The sequence below is a fragment of the Myxine glutinosa genome, chromosome 3 (genome assembly GCF_964187855.1).
Source record: "Myxine glutinosa chromosome 3, kmMyxGlut1.1, whole genome shotgun sequence".
NCBI lineage: Eukaryota > Metazoa > Chordata > Myxini > Myxiniformes > Myxinidae > Myxine > Myxine glutinosa.
Genome location: NC_136263.1, coordinates 179,778,928 through 179,795,297, shown reverse-complemented (window position 1 = coordinate 179,795,297; position 16,370 = coordinate 179,778,928). Strand labels below are relative to the sequence as shown.

The 16,370-nt window shown below is 40.1% G+C and overlaps 1 protein-coding gene across 3 annotated transcripts in view; it reads right to left on the bottom strand.

Annotated features, from left to right (window-relative positions):
- LOC137423012 (E3 ubiquitin-protein ligase Mdm2) overlaps positions 1-16,370 on the bottom strand; it is a 102,660-nt gene that overhangs the window by 9,952 nt on the left and 76,338 nt on the right. For 2 of the 3 annotated variants that reach the window (XM_078774774.1, XM_078774776.1), the window contains one exon: positions 14,761-16,219. In XM_078774774.1, coding sequence (XP_078630900.1) covers positions 15,662-16,219 — 558 coding nt within the window. In that variant the 3' untranslated portion in view covers positions 14,761-15,661. Of the gene's footprint in view, positions 1-14,760; positions 16,220-16,370 lie in introns of those variants that run through there. The other variant, XM_078774775.1, reaches the window with a different exon arrangement.

The window sequence follows — 16,370 nt, the reverse complement described above, 5'->3', positions numbered from 1 at the left end:
AAACCTCTCCATCACCGACCCCATTCTCCCATCATCCTTGAAGACAACCATGACCATTCCTGTCTTAAGAAAGCAATCACTGGACATAACTGATATTATCATTGTTATCGACCCACTCTTTCGTTTATATATTCCCGGAGCATGTTTTAGTTTTAGGTAATCAAATGCAGGCATGTCAAATTCCTTTGGGGTGGAAGGTCGGGTATGAGGGTGAAGGAGGTGAAAGAGGAGAGGGAGCGGGGGTGGGGGGGGGAGAGGCGGTATAATCTTTCCATAGTTCCAAGAGGATGCGTACCACCAAGCGGCTTTGATAAATATCACAAACGTTATTCGCCTTCGAAACACCAATTGCTGACAACATAATCGTAAAATTGCTTGAGCCACTTTCGACACAAGATTATCTTCCATCATACATCATGTGGATTTGGTATTACTGACTCTTCAATGACTGCTTTAAATCCTGCGTTTCAATCGAAACATATTGTCTCAAGATTGGCAGCTACTATTATTCCCAATATTATCTGTCACCTGGCTCGCATCCAGGGCTCCATCGTTGGATCACTTCTTGTTTCCATTTATCGTTAGTCCCACAGGTATATGTTTCTTGCAGATGATGCAAATACACTCCTCTTTTGATCCAGGCAAATGATGTGCCATAATCCAGGCCATTCATGTAGCATTTCCTATTTCAAAGCAGAACAAAGATAAAACTGATACAATTCTCATTTGTTATCCCTATAAACTATAATAACATAGGGGCATACCCCTGGCGCTCATTTGGTAGAATAAACAGTATACTACACTAACTAAAGAATCTATATAATAATAGCGTAAGGACTCAACTTTGTTATCCCTTTTACGCCGCACCCAGTGACCCGATACCCACGGCACTAATGGATTTACGATCTACGAACCGCACTCTTTGTTTATCACGTACAGCCATACTCGAAAAATCTGAATTAGCCGACGTTGGGGCCCAAAAGCATCCGATTAACTGCCGATACGACGCCATCTTACGACGCCATCGTATTGGCGTCTGCTGGGCAAAGGCGAAGCAAGCCGTCCGCTGATTGGACAGGCGAAGGCGAAAGCAAGCCGTCCACTGAGTGGACAATCCAGAGCATGCATTTGTGCCGGTGTCGGCGATCGTTGTTCATATACGCACTCTTCATTCTCATCTTTCTTCCTAACTCTTACTCGGACAAGCAAATCCCCTATGCCATCCATAATGGTACACTCTATCCATACACCACATCCTCCCTTCCGTGGATGTTCCACGGGTTTCGGCTAGTTTCAATGGTTGCTAGAAGACAGGACAGCATGTAGAACCACACCAACATAATCATAAGACTTTAAACAAGCAAATAAAAAATACTCCCCTTTAGGGATCCCCCCCTTTGGAACATCATGGGTGTTGAAGTTTGTGGCCAAGTTTCCTCGAAATTGTGTGTGTAGTTTCTGCAAAAAAAACAAATACCTATTTTGGGGTTCACCCCCCTCATAGAACACCTTAGACCCCGATTTTTATGCCTCCGCCCACAAAGATGGCCGGAGGAATTATGCTTTTTGGTTGTCCGTCTGTCCATCCATCCATCTGTCCGTATGGGCTAAACCTCGTTTTTCTCAGCAACCACATGTCCAATTGAGACTAAACTTTCAGGGTAGCAGAATGTTTATATGATAATTGTGACGTCATATGTCACGTGGTATGGCAGCCATCTTGGATTAAATGCAAATAATAAAAAAATTATTTCTCAAAAACCGCTGAATGGAAAAATTTGAAGCCTGGCACATTGTCAAGGACTCCCAATGGGGAGCAAAAGCATGATAATGATGATATCATGGGTGAAGTGTTATACCAGTCAAAAATGTTTCAATTGAATACCTTATCATAAAAATCTGAAATTGCATGCACATGATCTGTGACACATTTGCATTGAAATATTACATTTATGACATCATAGGTCACATGGTTTGGCAGCCATATTGGATATAACCTAAAACCCGACAAAAGCATCTCCCAAACCACCAAATTGATTGGCTCGAAACTTGACGCGTCATTGACTAGGCATGGCGATTAAAAGATGACCACGAAAGCGTCATTGGTCACATGGTGTGGCAGCCATATAAGATTGAAGGAAAATATTAAATAACTACAACGGCACTCAGTAGATAGCATAACTCCGCCAGGTGAACAGTTTACGTTTTGGATACCTGAGTAGACCAGAAAATCATAATATAAAATCACATTTAATCAAAATCATCCGTCCACAACTTTTTGAGATACCCTGCTATGTATCGTTCTTGGTCCTATCTCCAAATGGTGAAGAATCACTTAAACAATTCTACTAGCTGGATCCGGATCCGGAACGTCACCAAAATTGAATCGATTCTTCTTTGTCACACACACAACTTGTCCAACAGGTTTCGTCCAAATCCATCCATAACTTGAGATATCCTGCCATGTATCGTTTTTGGCGATATCTCCCAATGGTGAAGACTCACTTACAAAATTTAATCATTCTCATATCCGAATCCATATTCAGATCTTCAAAGAAATCGAATCGAATCGTCGTTGTCAGACACCCAACCGGTCCACCAAGTTTTGGCCAAATCCGCAAACAACTTTGAGATATACTGCTATGTATCGTTTTGGCCCTATCTCCCAATGGTGAAGAATCACTTAAAAACTTATAGTAGCCGGATCCGAATCCGGATCATCACCAAAATCTAATAATTTCGTCCTCGTCACATACGCTACATCTCTGCCAAATTTCTTCGAAATCCGTCCACAACTTTTTGAGATATCTTGTTCACAAACGGACAGACAAGGGTGAAAAACTAACCTCCTGGTGTTGGAGGTAATTATACACATGACCAAAGCTATGTGGACAACCCGAACATCGAACATTTCATTCCAAAACCATGGGCATCAATATGGAGTTGGTCCCCCCCTTTGCTAGTATAACAGCCTCCACTCTTCTGGGAAGGCTTTCCACTAGATGTTGGAACATTGCTGTGGGAATTTGCTTTCATTCAGCCACAAGAGCATTAGTGAGGTCGGGCACTGATGTTGGGCGATTAGGCCTGGCTCGCAGTCAGCGTACCAATTCATCCCAAAGGTGTTCGATGGGGTTGAAGGTCACGGCTCTGTGCAGGCCAGTCAAGTTCTTCCACACTGATCTCGACAAACCATTTCTGTATGGACCTCGCTTTGTGCACACGGGCATTGTTATGCTGAAACAGGAAAGGGCCTTCCCCAAACTGTTGCCACAAAGTTGGAAGCACACAATCGTCTCGAATGTCATTGTATGCTGTTGCGTTAAGATTTCCCTTCACTGGAACTAAGGGGCCTCACGCAAACCATGAAGAACAGCCCCAGATAATTATTCTTCTTCCACCAAACTTTACAGTTGGCACTATGCATTAAGGTAGGTAGCGTTCCCCTGGCATCCGCCAAACCCAGATTAGTCCGCCGGACACCCAGATGGTGAAGTGTGATTCATCACTCCAGAGAACGCGTTTCCACTGCACCAGAGTCCAATGGTGACGAGCTTTACACCACTCCAGCCAACGCCTGGCATTGCGCATGGCGATCTTAGGCTTGTGTGCGGCTGCTCGGCCATGGAAACCCATTTTATGAAGCTTCGGACGAACAGTTGTTGTGCTGACGTTGCTTCCAGAGGCAGTTTGGAACTCGGTAGTGAGTGTTGCAACCAAGGACAGATGATTTTTACGCACGACGTGCTTCAGCACTCGGCAGTCCCGTTCTGTGAGCTTGTGTGGCCTACCACTTCACGACTGAGCTGTTGTTGCTCCTAGACGTTTCCACTTCACAAAAACAGCACTTACAGTTGACCGGGGCAGCTCGAGCAGGATATAAATTTGACGAACTGACTTGTTGGAAAAATGGCATCCTACGACGGTACCACATTGAAAGTCACTGAGCTCTTCGGTATGGCCCATTCTACTGCCAATGTTTGATTATATATACCTGCCAGCAATGGGTGTGGCTGAAACAGCTGAATCCATTTATTAGAATGGTTGTCCACATACTTTTGGTGATGCAGTGTATATCTGAAATCACTTAACCTATTGATGCAAAATTTTACAGATATCATCCAGCACCATTGTTGCATATAGTTTGAAAATGATGATGTTGTAGGTCATGTGGTTTGGCAGCCATCTTGGATAGAAAAATGAACCTTATCCGAACAGGAAACTTCACAAACATGATCCCCTACCCATACATATGCAGAGTGTACATTTTTTAAGGTCATATGTCAAGTGGTTTAGCAGCCAAATTAGCTTGAAAGCCGATAATTTTTAAAAATCCCTTCTTTGAAACCGCTTCACCGATCGATGTGAAACCTGTCATGGCTGGTGAAAATGTGATACTTGAAAACAGCTGAAGGGATTTAAATCAAACTTGTTTATTTTTAGGATAGCGAACGAGGGCATCTACCCGTTGTGGGACAATCAAAAGGTCAAAGGTCAGCATCACATAAAAGTCAATTTTGATCCTGATTTTTTAAGAATTTGCAAGTTGGGTCACTGAAATGGCTCACCAACCAAAAGCTACAAGCCAATTGTTTTTTTAGATCGAAAGGTCAAAGGTCAAGGTTGCATAAAATCACCAATTTTCACCAGATTGACCTTAACTTTAAAGAATTTGCATATCGGGTTACTGAATTGGTTCACTTACCAAAAGGTAGGCATCGATTGCTTTTTTTTTTTAGATCAATAGGTCAAGGGTCAAGGCTGCATCAAACCATCAATTTTAATTTTGTATTTTTTGGAAACTGTGTTTGTTATTTTGAGCATACGGAAGAAGCAGATGTCTGACAACAAACCGACACGGACGAGCTTTGCATTTTCAGATACTTTCTGGTTTATACATTTCAATCAACCTTTTTTTTTTCTTTTTTTTTCCAACTCATACTAATTGATCTCCTGTTAAAGGTATCTCCTGTAAACTCATGCTCCTAATTGGACATCCCAGATTCATAAGTGGACAATCTACCCACTACACCACCAAATCTGGTTCCCCCTTTTATAATTACAACATAGTTATATTCGAACCATCAACATCAGTATTCAGTAGGATGCAATGATTTATGTTTTTCCAGGCTTCTCCAACTCGCTTAATAAGTACTACGTAACAACCATGTTGCAACTATAAAATGCTCCTTTGGATTGCAAGTGGTCATGATTAACATGTTCTACCTGTGGAGAGAGAGAGAGAGAGAAAGAGAGAAAGAGAGAAAGAGGAAGGAGAATCAAATGGCAAGGTGTTTAGGTTAAAGCTAAAAAAAAATATTGAAACCATAATCATTAACCTGTTATCAATTGTGCCAAAAGTAATTTTAAAATTAATTCAGTCCTACCTGGGACACCCTGTATATCTACAATATTTGTGCTATTTTAAAGGTATCTCATACCATATTTCCTGTTTTTGTTGAAAGATAAAGAAAAATGATAAATTTGATTTTACACCAAAACGAGATGATAATTTAAAAACCGACTAAGTCCATAGACCCGTTTTAATTCCTCCTTAACTAAAACAAGATTTACCCTCACCTTGGACAATGTCTTGTTAACTTTATTAGAGGTTTCGGTATGCAGATACCTGGTACAGCATTGCACAGTGCCTTCAGTCACTGCCACGTCACTTCTCAAGGTCGTGCTTCATCGTGATTACTAATTATATATTTAAGCGTGTTGCATCATCCGACCTGCAAACGATTTTCTTGTCCTTATTTACCTAAACCTCTCTCTTCCCTTCAATAAATGCACAATAAAATTTGGGATTCTAAATTGCCAGGATAAATAAACACAAAATCATCGTTTATTTCGACATGTACAAAATATTCAGACAAGTAATTTTGTTGCACACTTTTGTTCTGACACAAATAACATAAGTTTATATATATTTGAAAATTCCTTGAACCCTGTTTAATCATAACAGTAATAATAATAATAAATATGAAGATTACAAATTCACTCTGCACACACAGCTTAGGGGCATTACTATTCATATAAATATTACCATCAAAACAACCACAAGCGCCAGCACATTAACCACCCTCAATTTTAATGTGGTGGTCGCATCAAGAAGTACTCTACTCATGAATAAAATATAAATGTTTTATTCTTTCGGCGCAATATTTCAGTTGCTGAAAATGGTCATAATCTAAAACAACCAACCCAATTTGTGTGCAATAATATATACAATGTATTATCTTCTTGCTATCACTAACAGCACAGAACATAGTCTCCTTATATAAATCTTTCATTCTTTACAATTTACAGAAATATACGACTGCAATGAGAATTTTCTACTTCTTTTAAAGAAAAATCTATCAAATCAAGACTTGCTTCATTATTTTCAGAACAGGAAGCATGCACAGACCTGGAAAACCGAATGAATGACAAAACAAAACAAACAGCTGCCAATAATTTATGTTCTGCTCCCAGAAAGTTGCTTCATAAAGCATTAACAAAATATTTAGATAACTACATATATTTTCTACACAGTAAATTATTCGTAATGATACAAAGGCACAGGTTTACAATATCACCATTCAGAACTCAAAGCCGAATGAACTTTGTCTACAACATGTGACAATCTACAACATTGAATACATGTGATGGCAATAAACAGATGACCATTTCTAGAATAGGTTTTGCAAACTAAATGGTCATTTAAAAAGAAATAAATATTTTCTGTACAATGTTTTTGGCGTATAAAATAGGAGCAACCGAAAAGTTTAAACATCACCTTCAAAACAAGTCCGTTAAGGATTTAACTCCTACAATGCAAAAAAATTGAAGGGTTGCTTAAAGGTAACCGGTGTGGTGAAAAGGCACATGTTGATAGTCTACAAGGTGGTCTATATGTCTTGTTACATCCATATTTTTTATTCTAATACAATATATTGCATTGAACATCAATGTGTGTGTGTGTGTGTGTGTGTGTGTGTGTGTGTGTGTGTGTGTGTGTGTGTGTGTGTGTGTGTGTGTGTGTGTGTGTGTATGTGTGTGTGTATATATATATATATATATATATATATATATATATACTGTATAATGACTGTTGGGGTGCAAAAGTATAAGTCCACTTAAATCAATGCTAAGCTTTCGAAAGCTATTTCGAAAGCCTATCGAAATCATGATTTCAAACCAAAAATTTAAATAAACAATTTTTTCAAACAATTTTTTTTACATGGTCTACGCTCGTGGGTGAGCGAAGACACAGAACAGATCAAGATACAACATAGCAAAGGGAACAGCAGGAAACAGGGAAAATGCCATAATATAGAATAATATAATAAATTTGTCATAATATTGAGGATTGTATCCATGTTCTTTAACTCATTATAGTTATTATTGAATGACACTTTGTCGTAACAGAATAAATGAAAGGTGAATACATTTGAGAGAAACATAAAAATTTATGTGAGCAGTCTGACAATGCTCTGGAGTTCATTACAACACCGTTGGGAAAATATGGACTCAAAAATTATCCATAAACCAATGAAATAAATCCCAAATGGAGTTTAGGCAGCGCTCAAGGCAAAAGGGGGTCACAATGATTAATTATTGCTTGTGCATAAAGATGGATTTTAATTTTTCTGATTATAATAAGACTTCATGGAAATCCCTTTAAAGTGCTTTTGGTTTCTTCATATAATAATTTATTTTGTTATCATGTCTCAATGAATACATTTCCTACTTGACACGTACTTCTGCACCCTGGTGTGTATGTGTGTGTGTCTGTGTTCTTATTCACACCACAAACCAAATTTCATGATCATACAAATGTTGACAAGAGAATGGTATTTGCTCACAGGCTGTGACAAGACATATCGACTACCCTGTACATTAAAAGCACCATTTCATGCTATCCCACTGAAGAAAGTTTTATCGTAACAATTTCTGACAAAACAACCACTTTAACTCCAGTCCTTCGAATCATAGTGTCAGTAAATACAAAAATAAAAATTGCAGCTCGACTACTTAACTTTGCATTAACCAATGTTAAAGCAAAACACCTGGCATGTCTGTTCAGATTGTTTTTCCCCATTTGTTAAGAGAATATGGACGACGATCTTTGTGTATTACACGCAAGAAGGCTAAACACAAGGAGAGGATCGTGCCGACGCCTGCTCAAGAATGCGGCACACCATATCAAATGGATCAGTAAAAATAAATAATTGCTGTAAATGTTATCAAGATTTCACCAATACAAATGAAACATTTCGAATCAAGTACTTTAGCTTGCAAAATATAAATTATTTTTACAATTTCAAACTCTAAACACTAATTTAAAAAACCTTTGCTAGGTCTAACAAAACCTGGACAACACTTTGAAAAAAAAAAAAATGACGAGAGACCCCAGTGCAAAAAGGGAAAAGGTCAAAATTTTATCAAAAGTGAAATAGTACCAGTATAAAGATCTCTTGAAGAGTTTCCAAATACTAGATATGTTTAGTCAACAAAATGTGCTGTTAAGTCCAAGAACTAACAGCAATGGTTTGTGTGTTTTACCATTTTCTCTTGCAAGAAGTCTAAATGTCCAAAAAATGCAATCGTTCAATATGGTTCAAAGCTTTCAAAATGCATCAGCCAATCAACATCTTGCACAATATGGCAGACATTTCTTTTTTCCAGTGGTGAGCACATTAATAGGGAATCAAATCAATCAAATTTTACAAGGAAAAACCATGAGATCTTCAGTTACCTTTAAAGGAGAAAGACTTGGTGCAAGGTGATAGGTTAAAAAAATCAAGGCTTAGTGGGAAGTTTCATGCAGTTGCCGTTATCAGGGATTCGTGTTGTATTGAGCTACGGCAATGACAAAGATTCACTTTGTGGCCTCTACTAATGCTCAAGGCTAAATAATGAAATAAGTGTACAAGATCCAAATTAATCTTTTTCTGTAAATAATAATAATAATAATAACAATAATAATAATAATAATAATAATAATAATAATAATAATAATAATAATACTACTAAATATGATGTCTTTTCAATCACACAGAAACCCTTCTTTTTCTTTTTTTGCAGGAGTGAGGCTCATGGAAGAACAAGGTAGAACTCAGTGGGACAAACATCGAGGATATGAAGGAACAGGATAAGAGGAAAAGGAGGAGGGAAGGAAACACAAACTAGCAAGGTGGTTGGGTTAGGAAAGGTTAATATACATATCCATATACATACATATATGTGTGTGTGTGTATATATCTACATATACATATATATATATATATATATATATATATATATATATATATATATATATATATATATACTGTATATACAGTCACGTGAAAAAGTAATTACACCCCATGTAAAGTTTTGACTTTTTCAACATATTTCAACATACAGCTATTTGATCTTCATTTCAACGATATTGAGAGATAAAGGTGATATAATATAACAAATATCATGAAACATTTACATTTTGTAGTCTATTGTATAATTTAAATAAACATAAATGCAAATTTAGCATGTGGAAAAAGTAAGTACACCCCTACATTTATCACTACTTCAAATACCTAAAATTAGAATCAGGTGCACCAGCTCAGGTGCAAATGATGAGAACATCGTTAGAGAGGATCTTGGAGGAACCTGTCTTATTTAAACCTCAGACATTTAGTTTGGTTTGCTCTTTGTTGTTGAAGTGTGCGGCATCACCATGCCTAGATCAAAAGAGCTCTCTGAGGCCTTCAGAAAGAAGGTTATAGATGCCTACGAGTCTGGGAAGGGATTTAAAAAGATCTCCAAACAATTTGAAATCAATCATTCGACTGTCCTGAAGATCATCTACAAGTAGAGAAGATTCCAAACAACTGCCAACTTGTACAGGCCAGGCCGCCCCAGCAAGTTCAGCCAAAGAGCAGACCGCAAGATGCTGAAAGACGTCTCTAAGAACCCCAGAATGTCATCACGGGACCTACAGGTAGCTCTTGCCACTGTTGATGTCAAAGTGCACGAGTCTAACATTAGAAAGAGGCTGCACAAATTTGATCTACATTGGAGGTGTGCCAGGAGGAAACCCTTGCTGTCCAGAAAGAACATCAGGGCAAGACTAAAGTTTGCCAATAAACACCGAGGCAAAGACCAGCACTTCTGGAACAATGTGCTCTGGACAGATGAGTCAAAGGTAGAGCTATTTGGCCACAGTACCAGAAGACATGTTTGGCGAAAACCAAAGACAGCATTTGACCACAAGAACCTGATACCAACTGTAAAGTATGGTGGTGGAAATATTATGGTTTGGGGCAGCTTTGCTGCATCAGGGCCTGGGCAGCTCACCATCATCGAATCCACTATGAATTCTTCATTGTACCAGAGGGTGCTTGAGGATAATGTAAGGCCATCTGTCGGAGAGTTGAAGCTCAACCGAAGGTGGACCTTGCAACATGACAATGACCCTAAACATACCAGTAAATCCACCAAGGAATGGCTGAAAACAAAGAAATGGAGGGTTCTCGAATGGCCAAGTCAACGGCCGGATCTAAATCCCATCGAGATGTTGTGAGGGGATTTGAAACGAGCTGTGCATGCAAGAAACCCCTCAAACATCGCACAGCTGAAAGAATTCTGCATGGAGGAGTGGGCAAAAAATTCTCCCAGTCGATGTCAGAGACTGGTAGACAGTTATAAGAAACGCCTACTTGAGGTTGTTTCTGCCAAAGGGGGCAATACCACCTATTAGAACCAAGGGTGTACTTACTTTTTCCACATGCGAAATTTGCATTGATGTTTATTTAAATTATACAATGGACGACAAAATGTATATGTTTCATGATATTTGTTATATTATATCACCTTTATCTGTCAATATTGTTGAAATATTTACATGTGGAAAAAGCTATCTCTGAGGCTATCTCCTATCTATCTCCCGCGATGAAAAAGCTATCTCCCGCGATGAAAAAGCTATCTCCCGCGATGAAGCTATCTCTGAGGGCCTTTCACTCACTCACCGCAGGCAGGTAGGTGGTCTTTCTGTCTTCTACCGACTCCTCTCCGGCCTTGCTCCCCCAGCTCTCTCTGTGCTCTGTCTCCCAAATATTCCTACAGGTCGCACAAGATCTGCCAGCCACCCTCTGATGGTTAAACTGCCGAAATCTCGGCTCTCTGCTCACCTTCACTCTTTCATTCCTCTTTTCTCCCGCCTCTGGAACAAACTCCCACACTCACTTCAATCACACTCCTCCCTCCAGGTCTTCAAAACAGCTGTTCACCACCATCTCTTATCTTCCCCCATCCAAAACCTTGATCTTTTCTACCCCCACTAATTCACCCCAGATCCACCTTGTTTGAAATTCCAACTTCTTTCCTGGAAGTCTTGGCAGTGTCCATATGTTTTATACCTCTCCCACCCCCCCCACCCCTTCCCATGCCTCCCCCCCAAAGCCCTCTCCCTCCCACAGTTCTCTCGATGTCTCCATGTCTCTCGGTCCCTGCTCTCAAATGTTGTGTTTGTGTCCTTCCCCCTCTCTCCCCATCTTGTCTACCGCTCCCGATGTTATTTGTTTTGTGTGTCTGTTTGTCTTTCTGTGTGATTAATGTTCGCTCTTTCACGAGCCTCGATCTTGTATACAAAAAAAAAAAAAAAAAAAAAAAAAAAAAATGAGGATCAAATAGCTGTATTTTGAAATACTAGGGCATGCCCGTACTATATATATATATCTAAAATTATATCCCCCCCCTCTATTTACATGAAATGGTTTGGTCCAAAGCGAACGGCTTGCGAGTGGTGACAATCCCCCCCCTCTATTTACATGCAATGGTTCGGTCCAAAGCGAACGGCTTCCGGAGTTTGGTAAAGAAATCGCCATCGCGTACACAAACGCGCAGGAAAGCGAATGAATCGCAAATTCGTTTTTATTAGTTGTAAAACATAGTTTAACGCCAACATAGTTTGCAAACGTGAAATAAATGAATACGCTCTCAAATGTGCCATCCGAGGCAGAGTGTGCCCGCCACGTTCGGCACACGCGATCGTTCGCTGCTCTCTGATTGGTTGAATCGTTTTTTGGACATAGCTCGGTAAGTAATTGTCCGATTAATATGAAACCTTGAAAAGGCACATCCTCGGGTCCCCAGCAATATACCTGGCAAGTGAAAAGTATATCGGACCCGTGGTTGTCGAGAAACAGCGGTCACAGACAGACAAACGTACAAACGTACAAACGTACAGACAGAGATTACTGGAATTATAGATAGATGTTGAAAAAGTCAAAACTTTACATGGGGTGTACTTACTTTTTCACGTGACTGTATATATGCAAATGCTGTCTGTCCCACAATGAAAGAAGGAAACGCTCCTTAGAGAGAAAAAAAATATTCTGAAAGACGAGAACATAAGGCCCGTCGCGGGCTGACAGTGAGAGAAGTGGAGAGGGGCAGGGAGGGAAGAGAGAGGGGAGGGGGTGAGACAGGATAAGTAAAAGTTGCTTCTAATTAATACAAACCTACGAGAAAATTATTTTAAAAATTCAATCAGCCAAAAAATTGTTCCCATGCGATTTATAGGCAAATTTTAAATTTATAGACAACAGACTACTGAAATTCTTCTTTTTTTTTTCCTTTAAGAATTGTATAACCTCCCATTTTTGAGCTCTCTCAACCAGCACAAGAATAAATGAAAAGGCTTCCTTTTTTCCATCCTTGTGGTATTTTTAACCACAGGCTTCTGCTAGTGGGGGTAATAAACATCATGGGACATCTATCATGGATTCATTTTGCTTTTGGGCATGTGTGGTTGGAATATCGAGCTTATTATCACAATTCTCTGAGCTAAAATACAAGATTGAAATCCACTACATTATACATGTAATTTCAAAATGCAATATCTTGACGATTTAAGTGCTGGTGTGACTGCTTTATCTATCAATCATTCTTGTTAATAATAAAACTATATCATATTCAATGAAATCACACAATCCCAAACTGATCAATCATTTGGAATATGTATTTTAACCAACACTGAGAAATCCCACACAATCACTCCCTCTCTCCCCGAAAGGACCGTACCTCAAACCTTCCGATCGACTTTGTTTCTTTTCTTCTTCTTTTTTTTTTTTCATCGACTTTTTTTTTTTCTTTTCTTTTTCGACAAAGAATTCCAGTCACTCAAACTCTCGGGGCATCACTCTCAGCCAGCATCTCTTCAGGCAACTCAGATTTCAAAGTTGGCCTCCACAGCCAGATTCCCTTGACTGGGCATCATCCATCATGAAAAGTCATTCCTTGGCACACCTGAACTCCTATCCACCGATGAGGCTTTCATTGGTAACTTGATGGAGTACTGCTCACTACTCAGTGCTGGCCCCCCTGCCTCACACCTTGATCAGCTTGACGCCGTGAAAACCAAAGTTATCTCGATCACTGGAATCTCTCGTGATGAGGCTGAGCAACTACCGACTGAGATAATTACATCCACACCCAAAAACATCCCAGCTATTCCTTTCATATGCAGCATATGGCTGCTATTCGCATCATTTACTGGAGGGGCAGCTGTGCTGCTGATGCAGTGCCCCACTAGGTTAGATCAGGAATTTGTAAGTTGCTCAGGATGCTGGCGATAGGTTGCCTGCTCTGTGCGAAGGCCAACTTAGGATCTTCAACATCCACAAACTAATGCAGACAAACGTGACGCCCAGTTTAACGTCCATCAGAGGGACGGCACACACATTAGATGCCTTGACCTACCTGTGAAACACCAGGATGACAGTTTATAGCTGCATCGACATTCAAACCCAGGCTAGAGAGCTCAGATGCAAGTGCACATACCTCTCAGGTATCCTGCCAGCCCCTTCATAAATTACAACAACAAAAATGAGAATATCCCAGGCCATTCCATGATGCCCAATGATCATTATTTAGCCAAAAACTGAGAAAAAGGTGCAAAAAGTAAGTTATTTGAACCAACCTGAGAATTGGGTGAAAGCAATAGAAACAAACAAAAAAGATCTCTAATGAAAAGTCCAACATCCTCTCACTAGGCGGCACGAGTCTTGATGGGGGTGATCGATGTATCAGGACAATAAAACGAGGACACAATAAAACTAAAGGTTCATCTTGCCCACTTACAAAATATTTGCAGTCAGATTTAACACAACATTAGTTCAATGTCATTGCTTAAAAGGTGCATAACAGGATATGAACACATTCAGGACACCTTTATTGGTGATGAAACTGCCTGCATAAATGGCAAGACAGCTGATGCTAGGCACGTGTTGGATTTCATCCCATCTGAGACTTACGATGTCCCTTTCACCAGTGTATTCATGGTTGAAGAGTTGATGGATATGATGAAGATATGCACTTATGGTTGCACCTGTTCCTTTTTCATGAAGAACGGAAGTTTTACCATACTCTTGACAGGTAATGCCAAAGCAGTAACTTGACCAGGGTTAAGCTGGGAGGTTTCCCATTGCCTGCCCAGCAGTGAGGAATTTTGGAATTTAGCCAGGGTGGATGGCAATAACTCGCCTACTTTTCAGGAAAAGACGGAACATGGCATCTTTAATGTCTACCAATGCCCAGTGTTGGTGGACAGATCTTCCGGCTTAGCGTCCTTCTGAGTGACGGCATACACATTGATGCCTCGGCCTACAAGCGAAACACCAGAATGACAGTTTTTAGGTGGAATGAACCCAGGTATGACAGCTTAAGGGTGAGGATGCAAACCTCTCGGCTATCAAGCCGGCCTAGTTATCATAGAAAGACAATGACAATCTGAAAAATACACCAATCTAGAATTTTAATAATTAATAATTGTGAAGAGCACTGACCAACCATTACAATATTTATTATTGAGTAAATTATTGCAGCTTGATGCCTCTAAATATCTTTCAGTGGGGGTGCTAGGGTGGAGGTTGGAGAGCGGGTAAAGGAGGGTGAACTTGATGACCCGTCGACATATTCTGATCTATTTAATGTCAGTAATAAAAAAATAAAACATATAATTTTTCACTTTGCACCAAGAAAAACACGAAATGAGACTTTAAATTATTGCACTGGGGTCTTCACGTCATACAAAGAAACGTGAAATACTGCAACTGGTAAAACTTGAGTATGCAAGATTTTTCAGTCGTAAAAAATAAACATACATTTCATCCCTCAATTGCAATTTACAAGTGAAAGTGAGACGCTTTAACCACCCATGCCTATTGAGACCCATTTCGGTCTTGTGAATTTCGCCGAATTCTCTCTCTCTCGCATTGAATAGCGGATAATGTTGTTCAAACTTGTTATGAAAAGTTAAACTGGAAACACAGCAATAACTTGAGTGAACCAAACAATTTCATCTGGACAGTGAAGATGGGGGAAAAAAGATTATCTAAAACAATAAAATAACTTCAAAATGCCAGGATGAAGTTCATGCCTATCCTTTTAGTGCGGAGTGCAGGAAGTGCAGCACAGTTAGGAATTGCCTAGTAGGATGCAAACAATTCAAGTTGACAAACAGGTTGTGGAAAAAAGATGCGGATGGGGGATGCTTCAACCCCCCCATACCCCCCCAAAAGCACTACTTGGTAAACCTGGGAAAAAAATTTTTAAATGGTGGGGGAGGTGGGGGCAAACAGTAAAAAGGTCCAATTCACATCTAAATAGGTAAGAGGGAATGACCGTTTGTCCATCAAAGGTACGTTTTGATGAGAGCTTGGATGGGACTGCGGCACACAGGGCACACATGGCCCAAACGCTTGAGCCTCTTGGCACAAGGATAACAGGTTACAAAGTGTCCTGTCCTGCCATGAACAATGGTGCAAGACTTGGGATTCAGCTGACAAATGACGCAGCTGTTCTGGCTGCCCCCCAAGTCCAGGGGGGTTCGTCCACTGTCTTTTACTAAGCCAACCGTAGCCGTCCCGTCCTGGCTCCCAAATGAAGATTGGCTCGACAGGCCCGATGTGCCCGCGTCATCACCTCTTCCTTCCTCATTACCATCAAACTTCTCCTCCTCCTCCTCCTTCACCACCTCTTCCGCCTTCAATCCCTTCACCTTACCAATCTTTGCCGGATCAGCTTCGGTGCAGGCTTGGTCCTTCCCACACGCCCCATCTGGCACGTCCACACCATGACTGTCATACTGCTTTGCGATGGGCATCCAGGCCTTATGAGGGTTCCAGCAGCGTAAGCAAAAACGATGCAGTGGCAGGTTGACTTCATGGCATTTCGAGCATCGCCAACGATCCTGTTTCAATCAAGCAACTCAGTTAGGAGAAAGTATCCAAACAGTGCCTTGCAAATATTAACAAGGATTCTCAGAGATTCTGAAAAATCAATCACCAGTAAAACAGGTATGTTTGCTTGAACCACCTGTTTTAAAATACATTGGTAAAGTT